The following is a 14,571-nucleotide window of genomic DNA, read 5'->3' as shown; positions in this document are numbered from 1 at the left end:
GTCAATTAAAAATACTCATAGTGTTTTGTAAATTAATATTTCCATCACGACATGAATCAGATTCCATCCACCTAGTTGTTCAGACAAACCAACGTGAAGCATATATTTAATTACGCCACATTCGCCATTCGGTGGCGCTGCGCTACAACTTTGGTGTTCAAATGGGGGTGTCACGTGTTTCCGGTGGTGACGAAAGCGCCAACAGTCGTCTTATTTAAAACAACGAAATATACAAATAATACAACTTGACGTTAGTTTGAGTTAAGATTATGATTACGTTTAGTGTTATAGTTACGTTAAGGCTTAGTAAAATAAATAAATTAATTAATTAATTAAAAGACGGAATTGGAGATCACGTGATTTCGGTAGAGCTCCGCTCGCTGGTGTTCTGCAGCTTGACCCCAAGATGGCGACCTTGGTTGATGTCCTCTCTTGAACTCTTGAGAAGTACCGGATTGTTACAACGATTGAAATGGACTCACACAACATTGTTTGAAAGGTGACACAATATACTTTTTAATCGTGCATTCTAATAGATTTCAAATTGTGGTGGAATATTTTTATTATATTATATATTAAATATATATATATATATATATATATATATATATATATATATATATATATATATATATATATATATATTAAATATTATATTATATTTTATATTCTTTATTTACATCTCCTGAATAGTCCGGTTATCAAAGGTTTATCATTTTTAATAAGGAAATTAGACTAGATCAATTAGCTGATGATGCAGAGAATTGAGAATGCAATCTCATTGGTCGATGATTTTTCATCTGCTTCTGGGTTAAAACTTAATAAATCAAGATGTTTATTTCAAACGGATGTCCAAACTCTGTGCCATTGCTGTTAAAAAAATGTGTTCGATATCTCGGTGTCCATGTTTGTAGGAATGTTAAGATTTGTCTCCCCCCCCCCCCCCCCCCACACACACACACACAAACACACAAATGCCACTTCCTAATGCTGTAATTTCACTATTGACTTGTGTTTCTCATCTGTTTTGTTTTAGCAACATGGGTTGGAGGAGGTTATATTATGGGGACTGCCGAGGTCTGTTTACTCTCCGGCTCAAGGTCTCGTCTGGGCTTTTGGCCCGCTTGCTTATCTTGCGAATTTTCCGTTAGGTGAGTGTCTAAAGTGGGAATCGGTCGTCATTAAAATCATAACAAGAATTGATTCAGGAAATTATGCCAACAATTATTGAATACCAATCATTGTTAATTTAATAACAAGACAAAAATAATAATACAATGGGCAGGCTTAACGTTCTTGAAAAATAATCTGATTGCGATTTAGTGCGACCCAAAAGCCCCAAGAACTAAACGCTCCTTTTCCTTATGAAAGAAGCATCAGGAGAGCAGAAAAGGGGGTCATTATGAATACCGTACAAACAGCATTAACTTTGCGGATAAGACTAGCGATCAATCAAACAAAATCACACCACTGTTATTACAACACAACATTATTATTTTAAAACACAAAATTAGCTACTATGAAAAATATAACGTTTTGTGTGTTTCAATATTAACCCAAGGCTCTTTAGTCAAGTGGAAATCATCAAAACAATTGACTTTGGTCTGTTTTCTGTCTTTCAAGGAGGATTGTTTATCGCGAAACAAATGCGATCCAAACGCTACGTGACCACGTATGACCCTTTTCAGAATCGCTACGGCCAGTTGTTCACAAGAGCAATATTAATTCCTCCTTTGATCAGTGATATTTTGTGGGTTGCCTGCATCCTCGCTGCATTAGGTTAGTCATTGAATTTCAAGGCTTTTTAATAAATAAATAAATAATTCATATTCAAATATGTCGAATGTGGCTCTGGTACGATGTGTGTTTTACGCTCATGCTGTGTTTGTTTTTCTTGGATTCAATATTGCATGTCATTTTCAGGGGGGACGATGAGTATCATCCTTGAATTATCATCTACAATCTCCATCCTGATCTCTGCGGCCGTCTCTATCATCTACACATTTTTAGGAGGCCTCTACGCCGTTGCGTACACTGACATCATCCAACTGTCCTTCATATTTGTCAGCCTGGTGAGCTATCAAGGGTCGGTACGAAGGTCGCATGATTGCAGTCGTTCTGTGAACAATGATAAGGCGACCTTTGTTTTAAAAATCTGCTTTTCTATGCACTTTTCAATCATACTGATTATGACTAACTAGTGTTTGTTTTGTGTTTTAGTGGCTCTGTATTCCGTTTATGATTCTCAGTCCTGCGATGACTGACATCGCACAAACAGCCCATCTCAACCAGTCAAGCATCCACTCATGGATAGGAGAGATGAAGCTTGAGGAGGCAGGAAAATGGACAGATAGCTTTCTCATTTTGGTCAGATATTTTGCTTCATTTTATGATTGTTTCTGTTGTTGTAGATCGTCGCTGCATGAAAACAACCGTATATCACATTTGATCATCACAGCGACACTTTGAGCATACAGTGGAATCTCAAGTTAACGGAAAAATTGGGGAAAGGTGTCATCATCATTTCACTGAAGTACTTTTTAGTACAGTATCAAATTATTGTAAATAAATATCAAAGGCAGCTATTTGTAAAGTTTACCCAAACTTACCATGTTGGTGCTTGGGGGTAGTAAAGGTATGCAACGGTATGCAATGGTCGTGTTCATGAACCACAATGTAGCATGAGATGCCATTGATAAAAGGGCTTTACAAAAAAAAAATACAACTCTTTACCAAAAATAAAATGTTTAAGAGACATGTAGCTTACATGACACGAGTGAAAAAAATAATTTAAAAAAAGTAGATACGACCCTCCTTTTGAGCTGCGTGCCTATGGTGGATGCTAAGCTAACCTCTATGCTGCATTACATTTGCCCGCCACCTGTCCATTGTTTTGATAAGAAAGTCCTGCCAACATGGCCGCAACCTGCCTCCTCTCGCCCCGTCCCGTCATGGCAACCAGCCTCGCCCCGTCCCGTCACGGCAACCAGCCTCCTCTCGCCTCGCCCCGTCCCGTCACGGCAACCAGCCTCCTCTCGCCCCGTCCCGTCACGGCAACCAGCCTCCTCTCGCCCCGCCCCGCCCCGTCACGGCAACCAGCCTCCTCTCGCCTCGCCCCGTCCCGTCACGGCAACCAGCCTCTTCTCGCCCCGTCCCGTCACGGCAACCAGTCTCCTCTCGTCTCGCCCCGTCCCGTCACGGCAACCAGCCTCCTCTCGCCCCGTCCCGTCACAGCAACCAGCCTCTTCTCGCCCCGTCCCGTCACGGCACGGCAACCAGCCTCCTCTCGCCCCGTCCCGTCCAGTCACGGCAACCAGCCTCCTCTCGCCCCGTCCCGTCCCGTCACGGCAACCAGCCTCCTCTCGCCCCATCCCGTCACGGCAACCAGCCTCCTCTCGCCCCGTCCCGTCACGGCAACCAGCCTCTTCTCGCCCCGTCCCGTCCAGTCACGGCAATCAGCCTCCTCTCGCCCAGTCACTTGTTTCAATAAAGTTTCTCCTTTTGTTCACAATTCCTGTCTCCCTGATGTGTTGCCTTTGGGTCCACACTCTCCCACGTGCACAACTTCATGACTATTTCAGCATGTTATTAAAATAATATATGTAATAGACAGGTATAATACTCCAGAAGAAGAAAAAAGACCGGTATAATACAGACTTTGGTATGTTTGGATGCCTCTGGTTATGTAACTACTCATGTGACGTGAGCTAATTGGTAGATTTTATTTTACTGCCTTTTACTATCTACCTAATTTTGTTTCCACAAGATACTAATAAAAAGGCACTAAACTCCTCAGGGTGGTTGTACGTGTGGGTTTGAGTAGAAGACAAACCTGCTTGTGAGGGGGAGGAAGATTGTAAAAGACGAAAAAGCAACACCAGCCCTTTGAACACTTCAAGGAGCGGTGAGTCTACCAAATCCATTTCAAGTTAAATTAACGCACGTTAGTTACGCTGAATGTTTTTCGTGATGGCATCTTGCTAGCTTGTAAACATGTTTTTTTTTTTTTTGTAAAACCACCAATACAAGAACATTCCTGAAAGGATTACATTCTTGGCGCTCGCTGTAAAACTTGGGTAGGACACATTTAGTTGACCCACCACAGTATGGTGACAACACTTTATTGCACAAGAGGATTTAGCAGCCCAGTCACGTTGCTGTAAAGAGTATGTTAAAAAAAAAAAAAGTACTGCTATGTAGTATATGTAGAAATTCTCCCTAACCCTACCCACAATTTATTTAAATGTTTTTTGTACAAATGATCTTGATGCTGTCACACCCAGTTTGTAAACCTTGTGGCTGCCGTGTCCGTCGCCAGTGATCGTTGGCAAGCATGGCAGTGCATGTGGCTGGATTTGTGGCTGTGGGGGTCTTTTATTTGGTTATCCTGGTAACCGGGATCTATGCCTCGCGCAAGTCAAAGCAAGAGGAGAAGAAATGCACGGGAAAAAAGAGCGAAATCGCCATCGTCGGGGGACGCAATATCAACGTCGTGGTTGGCACGTTTACTATGACAGGTAAGATTTAGTTTCTTACGTTTGCCTTTCAGTGAAGGTTTTTTCCCCATTTTTCATTTGTGTTTTCTTTCAGCGACATGGGTTGGTGGAGGTTACATTTTGGGGACTGCAGAGGCTGTTTACTCTCCAGTTCAAGGTCTCGTCTGGGCTTTCGGGCCTCTTGCATTTTTATTGAATTTTGTCATTGGTAAGTAGAATAGAATTGAACTTTATTTGTCATTGTGTACACAATGAAACTTATTTCTGCAGCATCCTTGCCTGCGGCACTATATCATAAAAACATAAATTATCAACGATGACATACTTATACACAACAAATAATAAAATAAGCCCTATAATGCCAATATGAAGTCCATTTAAAAGTGGTCATGCGTAAGTGCATTTATTCATATATAATGTTTGGTGGTGGTGGTCGGAGGTGCCGTAGGCGCACACTGGCAGCCTCGCTTCCGTCAGAGTGCCCCAGAGCAGCTGTGGCTACTTAAGTATCTTACCGCCACCCCAGTGTGAATGCATGAATTTCAAGAGTGCTATATAAATCGGATGCATTATTATTATTATTAATACACCACACACTACAGAATGATGGCTCCGGATAATCTTTCAGAAACGTCCAGTAAACGGGCCGTTGCAGACTTTGATTTTGATGGGCGAAATCTGGCTCGCATTAGGTCTGATTTTAACGGTGTGTGTGTGTGTGTGTGTGTGTGTGTGTGTGTTCCCCTCTTTAATTTAAGATGGCAGAGGCAAACATAACACATTGTCGAGACTTAAGGTATACAAAACAGGCTTGTAAAATGTGCCCAAACTGCCGAAATTGAGCACTGAACTGCTGTTTCGCCGAGATTTTATTGCAAGAGAAAAGGTGAGCATGAGGATGGCTCATTGTTATCTGCATTTCACATTGCTACGTTACTATTTTTTATTGCTTGTATGAACAGATTGATATCTACTGTATATCTATAAGGGCAGTATACTGTAATCTATTTACAATGGGTGAGACTGATTTTAAGATATGACGGGCACTGTTTGTTGTTGTTGTTGTAAGACACTTAGTGGTCTGGTATGTTTTGTGTTTTACCAGCCGGAGTGTTTTTTGCCAAACCAATGAGGTCCAAACGCTACGTGACCATGTTGGACCCATTTCAGCATCGTTACGGCCAATTGTTCACTACAGCACTATTACTTCCTGCTCTGGTGGGTGATATTTTGTGGGTGGCCTGCATCCTTGCCGCTCTAGGTTAGTAATTACATTTGAACGCTTTTCTCCTCCTAACATAGGCAAGACGTGAACAGGTGACACAAGGTTCATTATCAAAGCTCTATGCTGCAATGAGTTTATAGTCTGTGTATGATGGCAGAAGTAAGCGTCCCAAAATCTAAGGGATTTGGCCACATGCTCTTTCGATTTAGTATTGCGTGTGATTTCCATTCCAGGTGGGACGATGAGCATCATCCTTGATTTATCATCTGCGATCTCAATCCCGATCTCTGCGGCTGTCTCTATCATCTACACTGTTTTAGGAGGCCTCTACGCTGTTGTGTACACTGATATCATCCAGCTGTCCTTTATATTTGTCAGTCTGGTGAGCTATCAAGAAAAGTGTACATAGGTTATGTGATTGCAGTCGTTCCGTTAGGGAATGTCAAGGCAGCCGCTTTTTGGAAATTCTGTTTTGGTCTTTTTTTGTTTTCTTTTTTTTTTGCTGTGTCTAACAAATGTTTGTGTTTTTGTTTTAGTGGCTCTGTATTCCATTCATGTTTCTCAGTCCTGCGGTGACTGACCTCTCACAAACAACCACTTTCAACCAGTCAAACGTCGTCTCCTGGCTAGGACAGGTGAAGCTTGAGGACGCAGGAAAGTGGACAGATGAATTTTTCGTGCTGGTCAGATCAAATTTTACTTTATCAGATGTATTTATATAAATGTTACAGATCTATTGTGCTTAATATGCTACGTACACTGGAGGAGTTTGTGTTTTTCGACTGACCCTAGCGCAGGGATGGGCAAACTCGGTCCTTGAGGGCTGGAGTCCTGTAGGTTTTGGATGTTTCCCTTCTCCAACACAGCTGACATATGATCAGCTCATCAGCAAGCTCTGCATGAGCCTGATAACAATCCTGTTGATTGGAATCAGTTTATGTTGGAAGAGGGAAACTTCCAAAACCTGCAGGACTCCAGCCCTCGAGGACCGAGTTTGCCCGCCCCTGTATTAGGAGTTGTCTGGAGATTTATGCATCTGGCAAAGCAAGCCGTCGCATGGTAAACAGGTCCTAGGTGAGGCACCAAACAAATCACGGTTCAAAGATAGCTCAATTTACCGGCCAATCTATGTTCCCACCCTCACCTATTGTCACAAGTGTTGGTTCGTGACGGAAAGAACAGAAATGGCTCAGTTGTCCCTTACCGGGACGCTCTGGAGCCAGGCCTGGAAGTGGTACTTCATGGCCAGCACTGGGTGCATCCTGAAAATGTGGGTCCCCCTTCCTATGGGCTCATCACCTGTGGGATAGAGCAACAGTTCAGTGAGAGCTGGGCGGCGGCAAAAGTTGAGAACCTTGGTGGGTGGTGTCGGGACCTGGAAGTTCACCTCTCTGGCAGGGAAGGAGCCTGAGCAGGTGTGTGCTCTTGAGAGGGGATCCACCTTGGAGTTGGCCATGGTGAGAGGTATCAAGCATGTGTGGGCATATTTATGCACTGGGAATTTCAAATTCAGGAGGAGCAGTGTGGTTTTAGTCCTCGCCCAAACAGTCTGCAGTACATGTGTTTTATGGACTTGGTGAAAGAGGTTACTTTGGAAGTAGGGGGTTCTAAACCCTCTTATATGGGCTGAGAAATCTGAGACCATGGTCCACAGTCGGAAAGGATGGACTACCCTCTCTCAGGGTCGCAGATGAGATCCTGCCTCAAGTAGGAGATCTCATGAATCTTGGGGTCTTGTTTACGAGTGAGGTGAGGATAGAGTGGGAGGTCTACAGTCGGATTGGTGCAGACCCTGCAGTGACGTAGACTCTAGCGGTCTGTCATGGTGAATAAGGAGCTGAGCTGAAAGGCCCACCCTCACCTATGGTCACGAGTTGTAGGTCGTGACTGAAAGAACAACATCCCAGATACAAGTGGCCGAAATCGGTTTGCAGGGTCTTCGGACTCTTGCATAGACATTGTGTGAGAAGCTAGGTCAACCGGGATGGGCTTAGTGGTACTCTGCATCGAGAGGAGCCAGATGATGTGGCTCAGTCATCGGGTCAGGATGCCCCTGGGGTCTATTTCACAAAGCAGGTTTAGTGAGAACCCTAGGTCAAGAAACCCTGAAATGTGGGATATTCTGCATCTTCCGTTTCAGAAAAGGAAGTAATTGAAACCAGAGGAAAAGAGGTAACTCTAGCCTGTTTCACAAAAAGAGGTCATTTAAACTCTCGGTTAGTTACCGTAGTAACAGTGTCCGTGAACCTAACCTGGTCGTTAGCAGGTTTTCCCTTCAGCCACACACGACATTTCATTTCCTCATTCATTCAGTCCGCTATGGCGACTTTTTGCGTAAATACGCCTATAGTGTATAGCGTAAAGTCCACTTTTGTCGCAAACATAACATGTCCTTTTGACATATTGATGAAGGTGCTGCAGTATTGGGCAGGGAATCAGACTCCACATAGATATGCTGGCATAATGGCATTTCCAGACAGTTGTCTTTTTGAGCGGTACCGTTTCACATCACAGTCCATCATCATGAGTCAAGTGCACTTCTCCCCTGCTGGATCGCACCTAAATGAAATTAATTAATGAGCTACCATTCAACAGGTTTGTCAGTGTTACATTTAAATCTTCATCAAATGATGCAACTGCGTGAGACAGTAATCAAGGACCACACCCAAGTTTGTCTTTCTGCAGAAAGGAGAAAGTGGATGCCCTCAGCACCAAAGGACTTCCTGCCTCCACCTTCCTGCTATGTGCATTCATTCACAAATTTAGAAGGCGGAACAAAAGGCGGTACTAAACAAACAATGATAAAAAAAACATGCATCTGGTGTGGGTTGCCTTGGTGAATTGATGAATCGGGGCTCCATTGATGTGGACTTTTTAATGTAGTGCTAACTCCAGGTGAAACAACTCTGCGTTGATAAAACCTCAAATCAGCCGTTCTGGAACCGAAAACGCAGAATTTCCTCTCTCAGTATAGTCAACTTGCTGTTCAGGGTTAGTCTCAGTGTTTGTTGAACATGCTTTGTGAAATGGACCCCTGGGCAGACCCCACTGAGAGGACGGCCTGGTGACAACCCAGGACATGCTAGAGAGACAATGTCTCAACAATGCCTTGGGATCCCACCGGAACAGCTGAACATAGTGGCTGGGGTGAAGGAAATCTGGGCTTCCCTGCTAAAGCTGCTGCCCCCGCAATCCGGTCCCAGCTAAGCACAGGAAAATTGGATGACAGTGAAACAGTGCATAGTCCATTTTTATCCATTATATTGGCGATATAAATGGCACACTTGCTGAACTGTGCATGCTCATGCGTGTTGTGTTGTAGGCTGTTGGGGGACTGGCATCTCAGGCTCTATTCCAGAGGATTCTTGCAGCATCCTCCTCGGCCCGGGCTCAGTTCACTTGTTATACTGCTGGTGGTTGTACTTTTATTATGGGAATCCCTTCAGTGATCATTGGAGCTGTAGCTGCTTCTGCGGGTATGCACACAATCTACAACACTCCACCATGTGAATAAGAACTTACTTACGCCTGCTTATTGTCGTATTTGCCGCAATTGATTTTCCTCTTTCCCTCTGTATGTGCCTCCTCCATGCTTTTTCTTCCTCTCCAAGACTGGAACCAGACAGAATATGGTCTACCCCCACCTTATGAGCGCGGAGAAGCAGGAAATATCCTACCATTGGCTTTGTCCTATATCACGCCCGCCTGGGTGTCAGTGTTGGGCATCGGGGCTCTAGCAGCAGCAGTTATGTCCTCCATGGACTCAGCGTTGCTGTCATCGGCGTCCATGTTCACACTAAATATATACAAGACGTCCTTGAGAAAGCAGGTGTGTACGTAGGTGCATGTACTCCTTTTTTATTTTTTATTTGTTTTTAAATCTTGAAATGGTCTCGCCTCACTTTACCTCTCTGAGCTCATGCTCCCCTACGCACTTGCCCGGTGCCTGAGGTCAGTGGAGCAGACACTACCTTAGGTACCGAGGCAATCCCCCTCTCTGTCCATTTTTAAACCTCATTTTTATTCTTTGGCTTTCAACTCAGCATGAAACTCTGCTTTAAATTAATGTACGGCACCTTGTATGCAGCTACGTGTCACATCCTGGTTGGTTGGTTGGTTCTGTTGGGTTTTTTCCTTGTGTTGCAGAGCCCAGGTGTGTGGCGGTGGTCTCCTGCGTCACACCTGCTGCCCATTATCATCAGCAGAGTATTTAGACGCAGGAGAAACAGAAGAAGGGTGCTGAGATATTGTCATTGCTAGTCATAGACGTTGCCAGCTTCTTACTCTCATGTTCCTCATCTTTAGTTTTGTCCTTGCCAGTAGTATTGCTCGTCTTCCGTTCGTTAGTAAGTACTCCTGTGACTTTTTTGTTCTCTTTTAGTATCTGCCTTGTGTATGCTTAGAGTTTTTTTGTGTTTGTCTTTTGGCTTTTGTACCCTTCTCTGCCCACCTCCCTGGTTAGCTCTTTATTTGTTTCGACTTTGCTCTTTTATTTTGCGACCAATCACGCATGTTTTACGCAGCCCCTGACACTATGCTTGTTTTAAAAGAGTTCTACAAATAAAGTTGTGTTTGTATGTGTGTTTCAGCAACGAGCAATGCAACAGAACATTTCATGATGTTTTTTTTTTTTTTACCTGCAGGCATCAGAAAGGGAACTACAGTGGGTGATCAGGATTAGTGTGCTGCTGGTGGGGTTGGCTGGAACCAGTCTGGCCTTTAACAAGAGCAGCATCCATGCTCTTTTTGTACTAGCCAACGACATACTTTACTGCATTATGATCCCACAGTTGGCCTGTGTGGTGCACCTCCGCTTTGCCAATTGCTACGGTGCCATCAGTGGCTACCTGATAGGTTTGCTGCTACGTGTGCTGAGTGGAGAGCCAGCACTAGGCATCCCTCCTGTGCTGCTCTACCCAGGCTGGAGGGAGAAAGATGGCGTCGTCACGCAGTACTTTCCTTTCAGGACACTGATTGTGCTAATTTCTTTGGCCGCCATTATACTCATGTCCTGGCTATTCCAGCTGGGCTTCTCTCGCCAGTTCATTCCTCAGTCCTGGGATGTGTTGAATGCATTCAAAAAGAAAATGGAAGAAATAGAAGAGGAGGGGACACAAATACCAATTTCCAATGACGAAAATAACTATGTCTTTAATACAGCTTTATAGGCCGACAGTATCGGTGTCAAGCCTTTATTTATGCTTTTTTATGTGCACCTTCCTACTTATTTTTGAAACTGTGCTTTCTTCTGTAAAGTATTAACTGTCACAGTGAATAGGAACCCCTGATCTTTGGGCTTAAATGCTAAATACTAGAGCAGCTAATGATATCTCAGGAATGTGATTTCAATGCCCCATCTAACCGACTGACATTTTTCCTTACAACCCTTTAACGCTGATTGTGGTGATGAGGTAGCAATGTGTTTCCGCTCAAAATGTGGCCAAAATAGCTTCCTTTTTTTCCCTGGAGAGCTCAGTATTGTTCATTCGGTAATTTTACCGATTTGACATGTCATCATCATTGCTCTCCTTTTTTTTAATATATATATATTTTTATTTTTATTTTTTATTTTTTTTGTATGTGGGTGAATGTGTGTATGTGTATGTGTATGTGCGTGCGTGCGTGCGAGTGTGTGTGTATTCATTAGTTCACCTAAAACCTATTAAAAAATAGCTTCTGTCTTTGTTCACTGCCGGTCAATTTATTGCAAACGCATGCCTAGGAACCTTTGACAAGCATTAGTTTCAGTGGTGTCCGGTGGGAAACGACACTACTTCCTTTTCCGGACCGGCAAATCCAAGTTGCGAGTCACGTCCAACGGCTGCTGACTAACTTGAGAAATTCGTCTGATTTGAGGTAAGTTGTGCTTAAATAAAAATATACCGTATTATTGTGTACTTTTGTCGCCAACACGAAGAGTTTCTATGACGAGTATTTTTGAAAGTCTTTGACGATTTCGTCTTGTTCCTACGTTGCCACAGCCGAAACATGCCCCCCCCCCCCAGAACACCCCTCCCCCCCGCAAACGTAAATACGTCGTTTCTCGCCGGTTTCTATCACTCGCACGCGTTTTATGTATAAAGTGCCACTCTTGTTATCATGTGTAAACATGACAAAAGTAATGTGTTGCATAAAAAAAATGGCATTTCTGTTTATTTTTCTGTAGAACAAAAAAAAAAAATGAACGCATCCTTTGTACCAAAGTGCTCATGGGTGTCTCGATGTCATTCCACACTTAGACACATTTTAATTAGACACTACCACACTCGTTATCATCTGTAGACATGACAAAAATATATAATAATAATAATAATACATTTTCTGTAGGCTTTCAATTGGAACTGATCCTCGTGACTGATTTACAGTATTCCTACCAGTGCCCTATTGGATTATTCAACTATTCTGTGAGTTGTGCTAATTAAAAATTCAGGTTGACTGTATTGAGAATTGTGCTTTACGGGGGGAGCGGGGGGGGCACTGGTTGCCAGCCAATCGCAGGACACACAGACGAACAATCACACTTATGGACAATTTGGAGTGTTCAATTAACCTGCCATGCATGTCTTTGGAATGTGGAAGGAAACCGGAGTACCCGGAGAAAACCCACGCAAGCACGGGAAGAACATGCTAACTCCACCCAGGAAGGCCGAAGCCCGGACTCGATCTCACGTCCTCTGCACTGGGAGGCGGACGTGCTAACCAGTCAGTCACCGTGCCGCCAAAACAAAAAAAAAACAACAACAATCATTTTAAAGACATCATTGCCAGGAGTTTTCCTTAAAATTGCATGAAATTAATGGAATTTTTTTTTTTATTCTCCTAATTTTCTTGATCATCAAACGGCCACAAGAGGTCGCAAGTATCAATATCTTGAAGTATCGTTTTATGGTTTGATAAAAGTGATAAAGTAGAATGGATGGTACTGTATGTGCAGCCTCAAAAGCCGTTACAGGCTCACCATTCAATATCACAGAGCGTCCATACTAGTGATGTGTCGGTCGCGAACGAACCGGCTCTGAGAGCCGGATCTTTGACGTGAACGACGGGAGCCGGCTCCTGACTGGGAGCCGCTTTTTTTCTCTCTCGCAAAAGGGGGGAGGGGCACACGACAGCACGCTGCAAGCAGTCACACACACTCGAACGCGAACGGGAGGGAGGAGACGAGAGAGGAGGAGAGCGCTTCTATAAACGGAAAGGTAAAAAAAACAGTTCAAAAATGAGTGACGAGAAAACGCAGCAATATATGGACACATTTCAATACAACAACTGACAAAACTAAGGCGTGTGTAAAGTCTGCAAGACTAAAACTTCATATCGGGGAGGCTCTACAGTAGTGTGCATTGTTGCCACTTCAGTCCCATCTGAAAGAATCTTCTCAAAAGCAGGACAGATATTAACGGAGAGAAGAAATAGTGCCTCAAAGTTGAGGCATTTGGCATTTCTGAATGTAAATCTAGACTGAAGAACACTGTTTTCTGGATGCAGATTTTTTATTTTATTTTTATTTTACACATTTTAATTTATATTTTGCTGTGCGATTCTGTTTGTCTGTTGTTTCACTTGAAAATTGTTATTGTTAAACCTTATATAAGTTCATTTGTAAATAGTTAAATGTTTGTTTTTAATTTGTTTGCACTTTCTATTTGAGTTTATAGTCGAGTTTATAAATAAAAGTGTATTTTATACAACCAACATTTGGTATAGTGCAATTTTTTTCACATTAGTATTTCATATTGCGCATAGTTTTAAATTGTTGTTGGCAATATATTTATTTAAGCGACAAAAAATCTAAAGAGCCATTTGGGAGCCGGAATTCCCATCACTAGTCCATACATCAAATTTGCTTTGTATGTGGGTGTGAGTCACCAATAAGAGAAGTGCACATCTCGGCAGCGCGGTGAATTATGGGTAGGCCTGCTGGTAGCCTGCTACCAATTTGCCATTGAAAACTAATGGAGTCTAACGGGGGAAGCGCTGATTTGGACCATTTCAACCGTTGGGAAGTTGATGTTATTTATTGAATCTATTTTAAACATGAATAGCATGTCGTTAGTGACTACCCTCTGCCGGGACACGACAGTTAAGTCTATTTAAGTGCTTATTATTTGACTGAATGTGTGCACTTTTCCGGGAGTTGGACAGAGGACACAACACCGGGACGCGATCAAGAGACGGGTGGGAGCTTTCTTTACTGAAGGGGTCAATTGGGGCTAAAAGCAGGTTCTTGATGACTTTCACTCCATTAGCTTGGTTACACGTACGTCCGCTAGCAAGCGTCGTGATGCTTCCATCTGTTCCCTCGCTTTAAGGGTATTGACAAAATAAACGTGTTTAAAAAAATAATAATTTGGCCTCTTATGCGTCCGTTTGGATCTTTCTTTTCTGTCTGGTAATTGGGAAGAGTGAAACGGAGGTTTACAAACATACGCTACTGTCTTCTCAAGCATTGCAATTGTGTTTTTGCCGATAAACTCCATTAGGACAGTTAAGAATAGCACCAGGTGCACCTGTCGTTTTGTCACTTCAGGCTGAATGTTGTTTAACCCCTGGGCGTTATTTGTCCATTTTCTGGCATTTTTATGTTTTTCTGTTTTTCATCAAAGAAAAAGCATTTGAAAAAATACACTAGGGACCTGAAATTTCACCAGGATTGTTAAAACATGTAGAAGTTCAAATTGGCGCCATGCTGTAATTTATAACTATTACCAAACAGGAGGAGGAGATTCACACGAAGTTGTTGTAATAATGCCGGATTTTGGCTCATTGACTCCCGTTATAAATCAGTTTTTGATATGCTGTAAACCTGATCTGTTATAATGCATTTTCCGTGATTACTGATGCAATCGCTTC

At 43.0% G+C, this 14,571-nt stretch overlaps 2 protein-coding genes across 3 annotated transcripts; both read left to right on the top strand.

Moving 5' to 3' along the window:
• Positions 1 to 367: 367 nt before the first annotated feature.
• On the top strand, positions 368 to 4,290 carry LOC144053174 (uncharacterized). The gene is made up of 5 exons (XM_077567306.1): positions 368 to 499; positions 1,037 to 1,151; positions 1,924 to 2,072; positions 2,221 to 3,451; positions 4,284 to 4,290. The coding sequence occupies exons 4-5, from the start codon at positions 2,916 to 2,918 to the stop codon at positions 4,288 to 4,290; spliced, it is 543 nt and encodes a 180-aa protein (XP_077423432.1). The 5' UTR covers positions 368 to 499; positions 1,037 to 1,151; positions 1,924 to 2,072; positions 2,221 to 2,915.
• Positions 3,825 to 13,413, top strand: LOC144053886 (high affinity choline transporter 1-like). Of its 2 annotated transcripts, XM_077568768.1 has the most exons (11): positions 3,825 to 3,904; positions 4,284 to 4,517; positions 4,591 to 4,704; positions 5,602 to 5,757; positions 5,955 to 6,103; positions 6,258 to 6,404; positions 9,044 to 9,197; positions 9,333 to 9,550; positions 10,365 to 11,577; positions 12,049 to 12,125; positions 12,301 to 13,413. In XM_077568768.1, the coding sequence occupies exons 2-9, from the start codon at positions 4,334 to 4,336 to the stop codon at positions 10,887 to 10,889; spliced, it is 1,647 nt and encodes a 548-aa protein (XP_077424894.1). In that variant the 5' UTR covers positions 3,825 to 3,904; positions 4,284 to 4,333; the 3' UTR covers positions 10,890 to 11,577; positions 12,049 to 12,125; positions 12,301 to 13,413. The 2 variants fall into 2 exon arrangements, with proteins under 2 accessions (XP_077424894.1, XP_077424893.1); XM_077568767.1 differs by lacking the exon at positions 12,049 to 12,125.
• Positions 13,414 to 14,571: the final 1,158 nt, after the last annotated feature.

This window comes from Vanacampus margaritifer, chromosome 6 (genome assembly GCF_051991255.1).
Source record: "Vanacampus margaritifer isolate UIUO_Vmar chromosome 6, RoL_Vmar_1.0, whole genome shotgun sequence".
In the NCBI taxonomy this organism is placed as follows: Eukaryota; Metazoa; Chordata; class Actinopteri; order Syngnathiformes; family Syngnathidae; genus Vanacampus; species Vanacampus margaritifer.
This window is presented reverse-complemented; position numbering and strand designations above follow the sequence as displayed.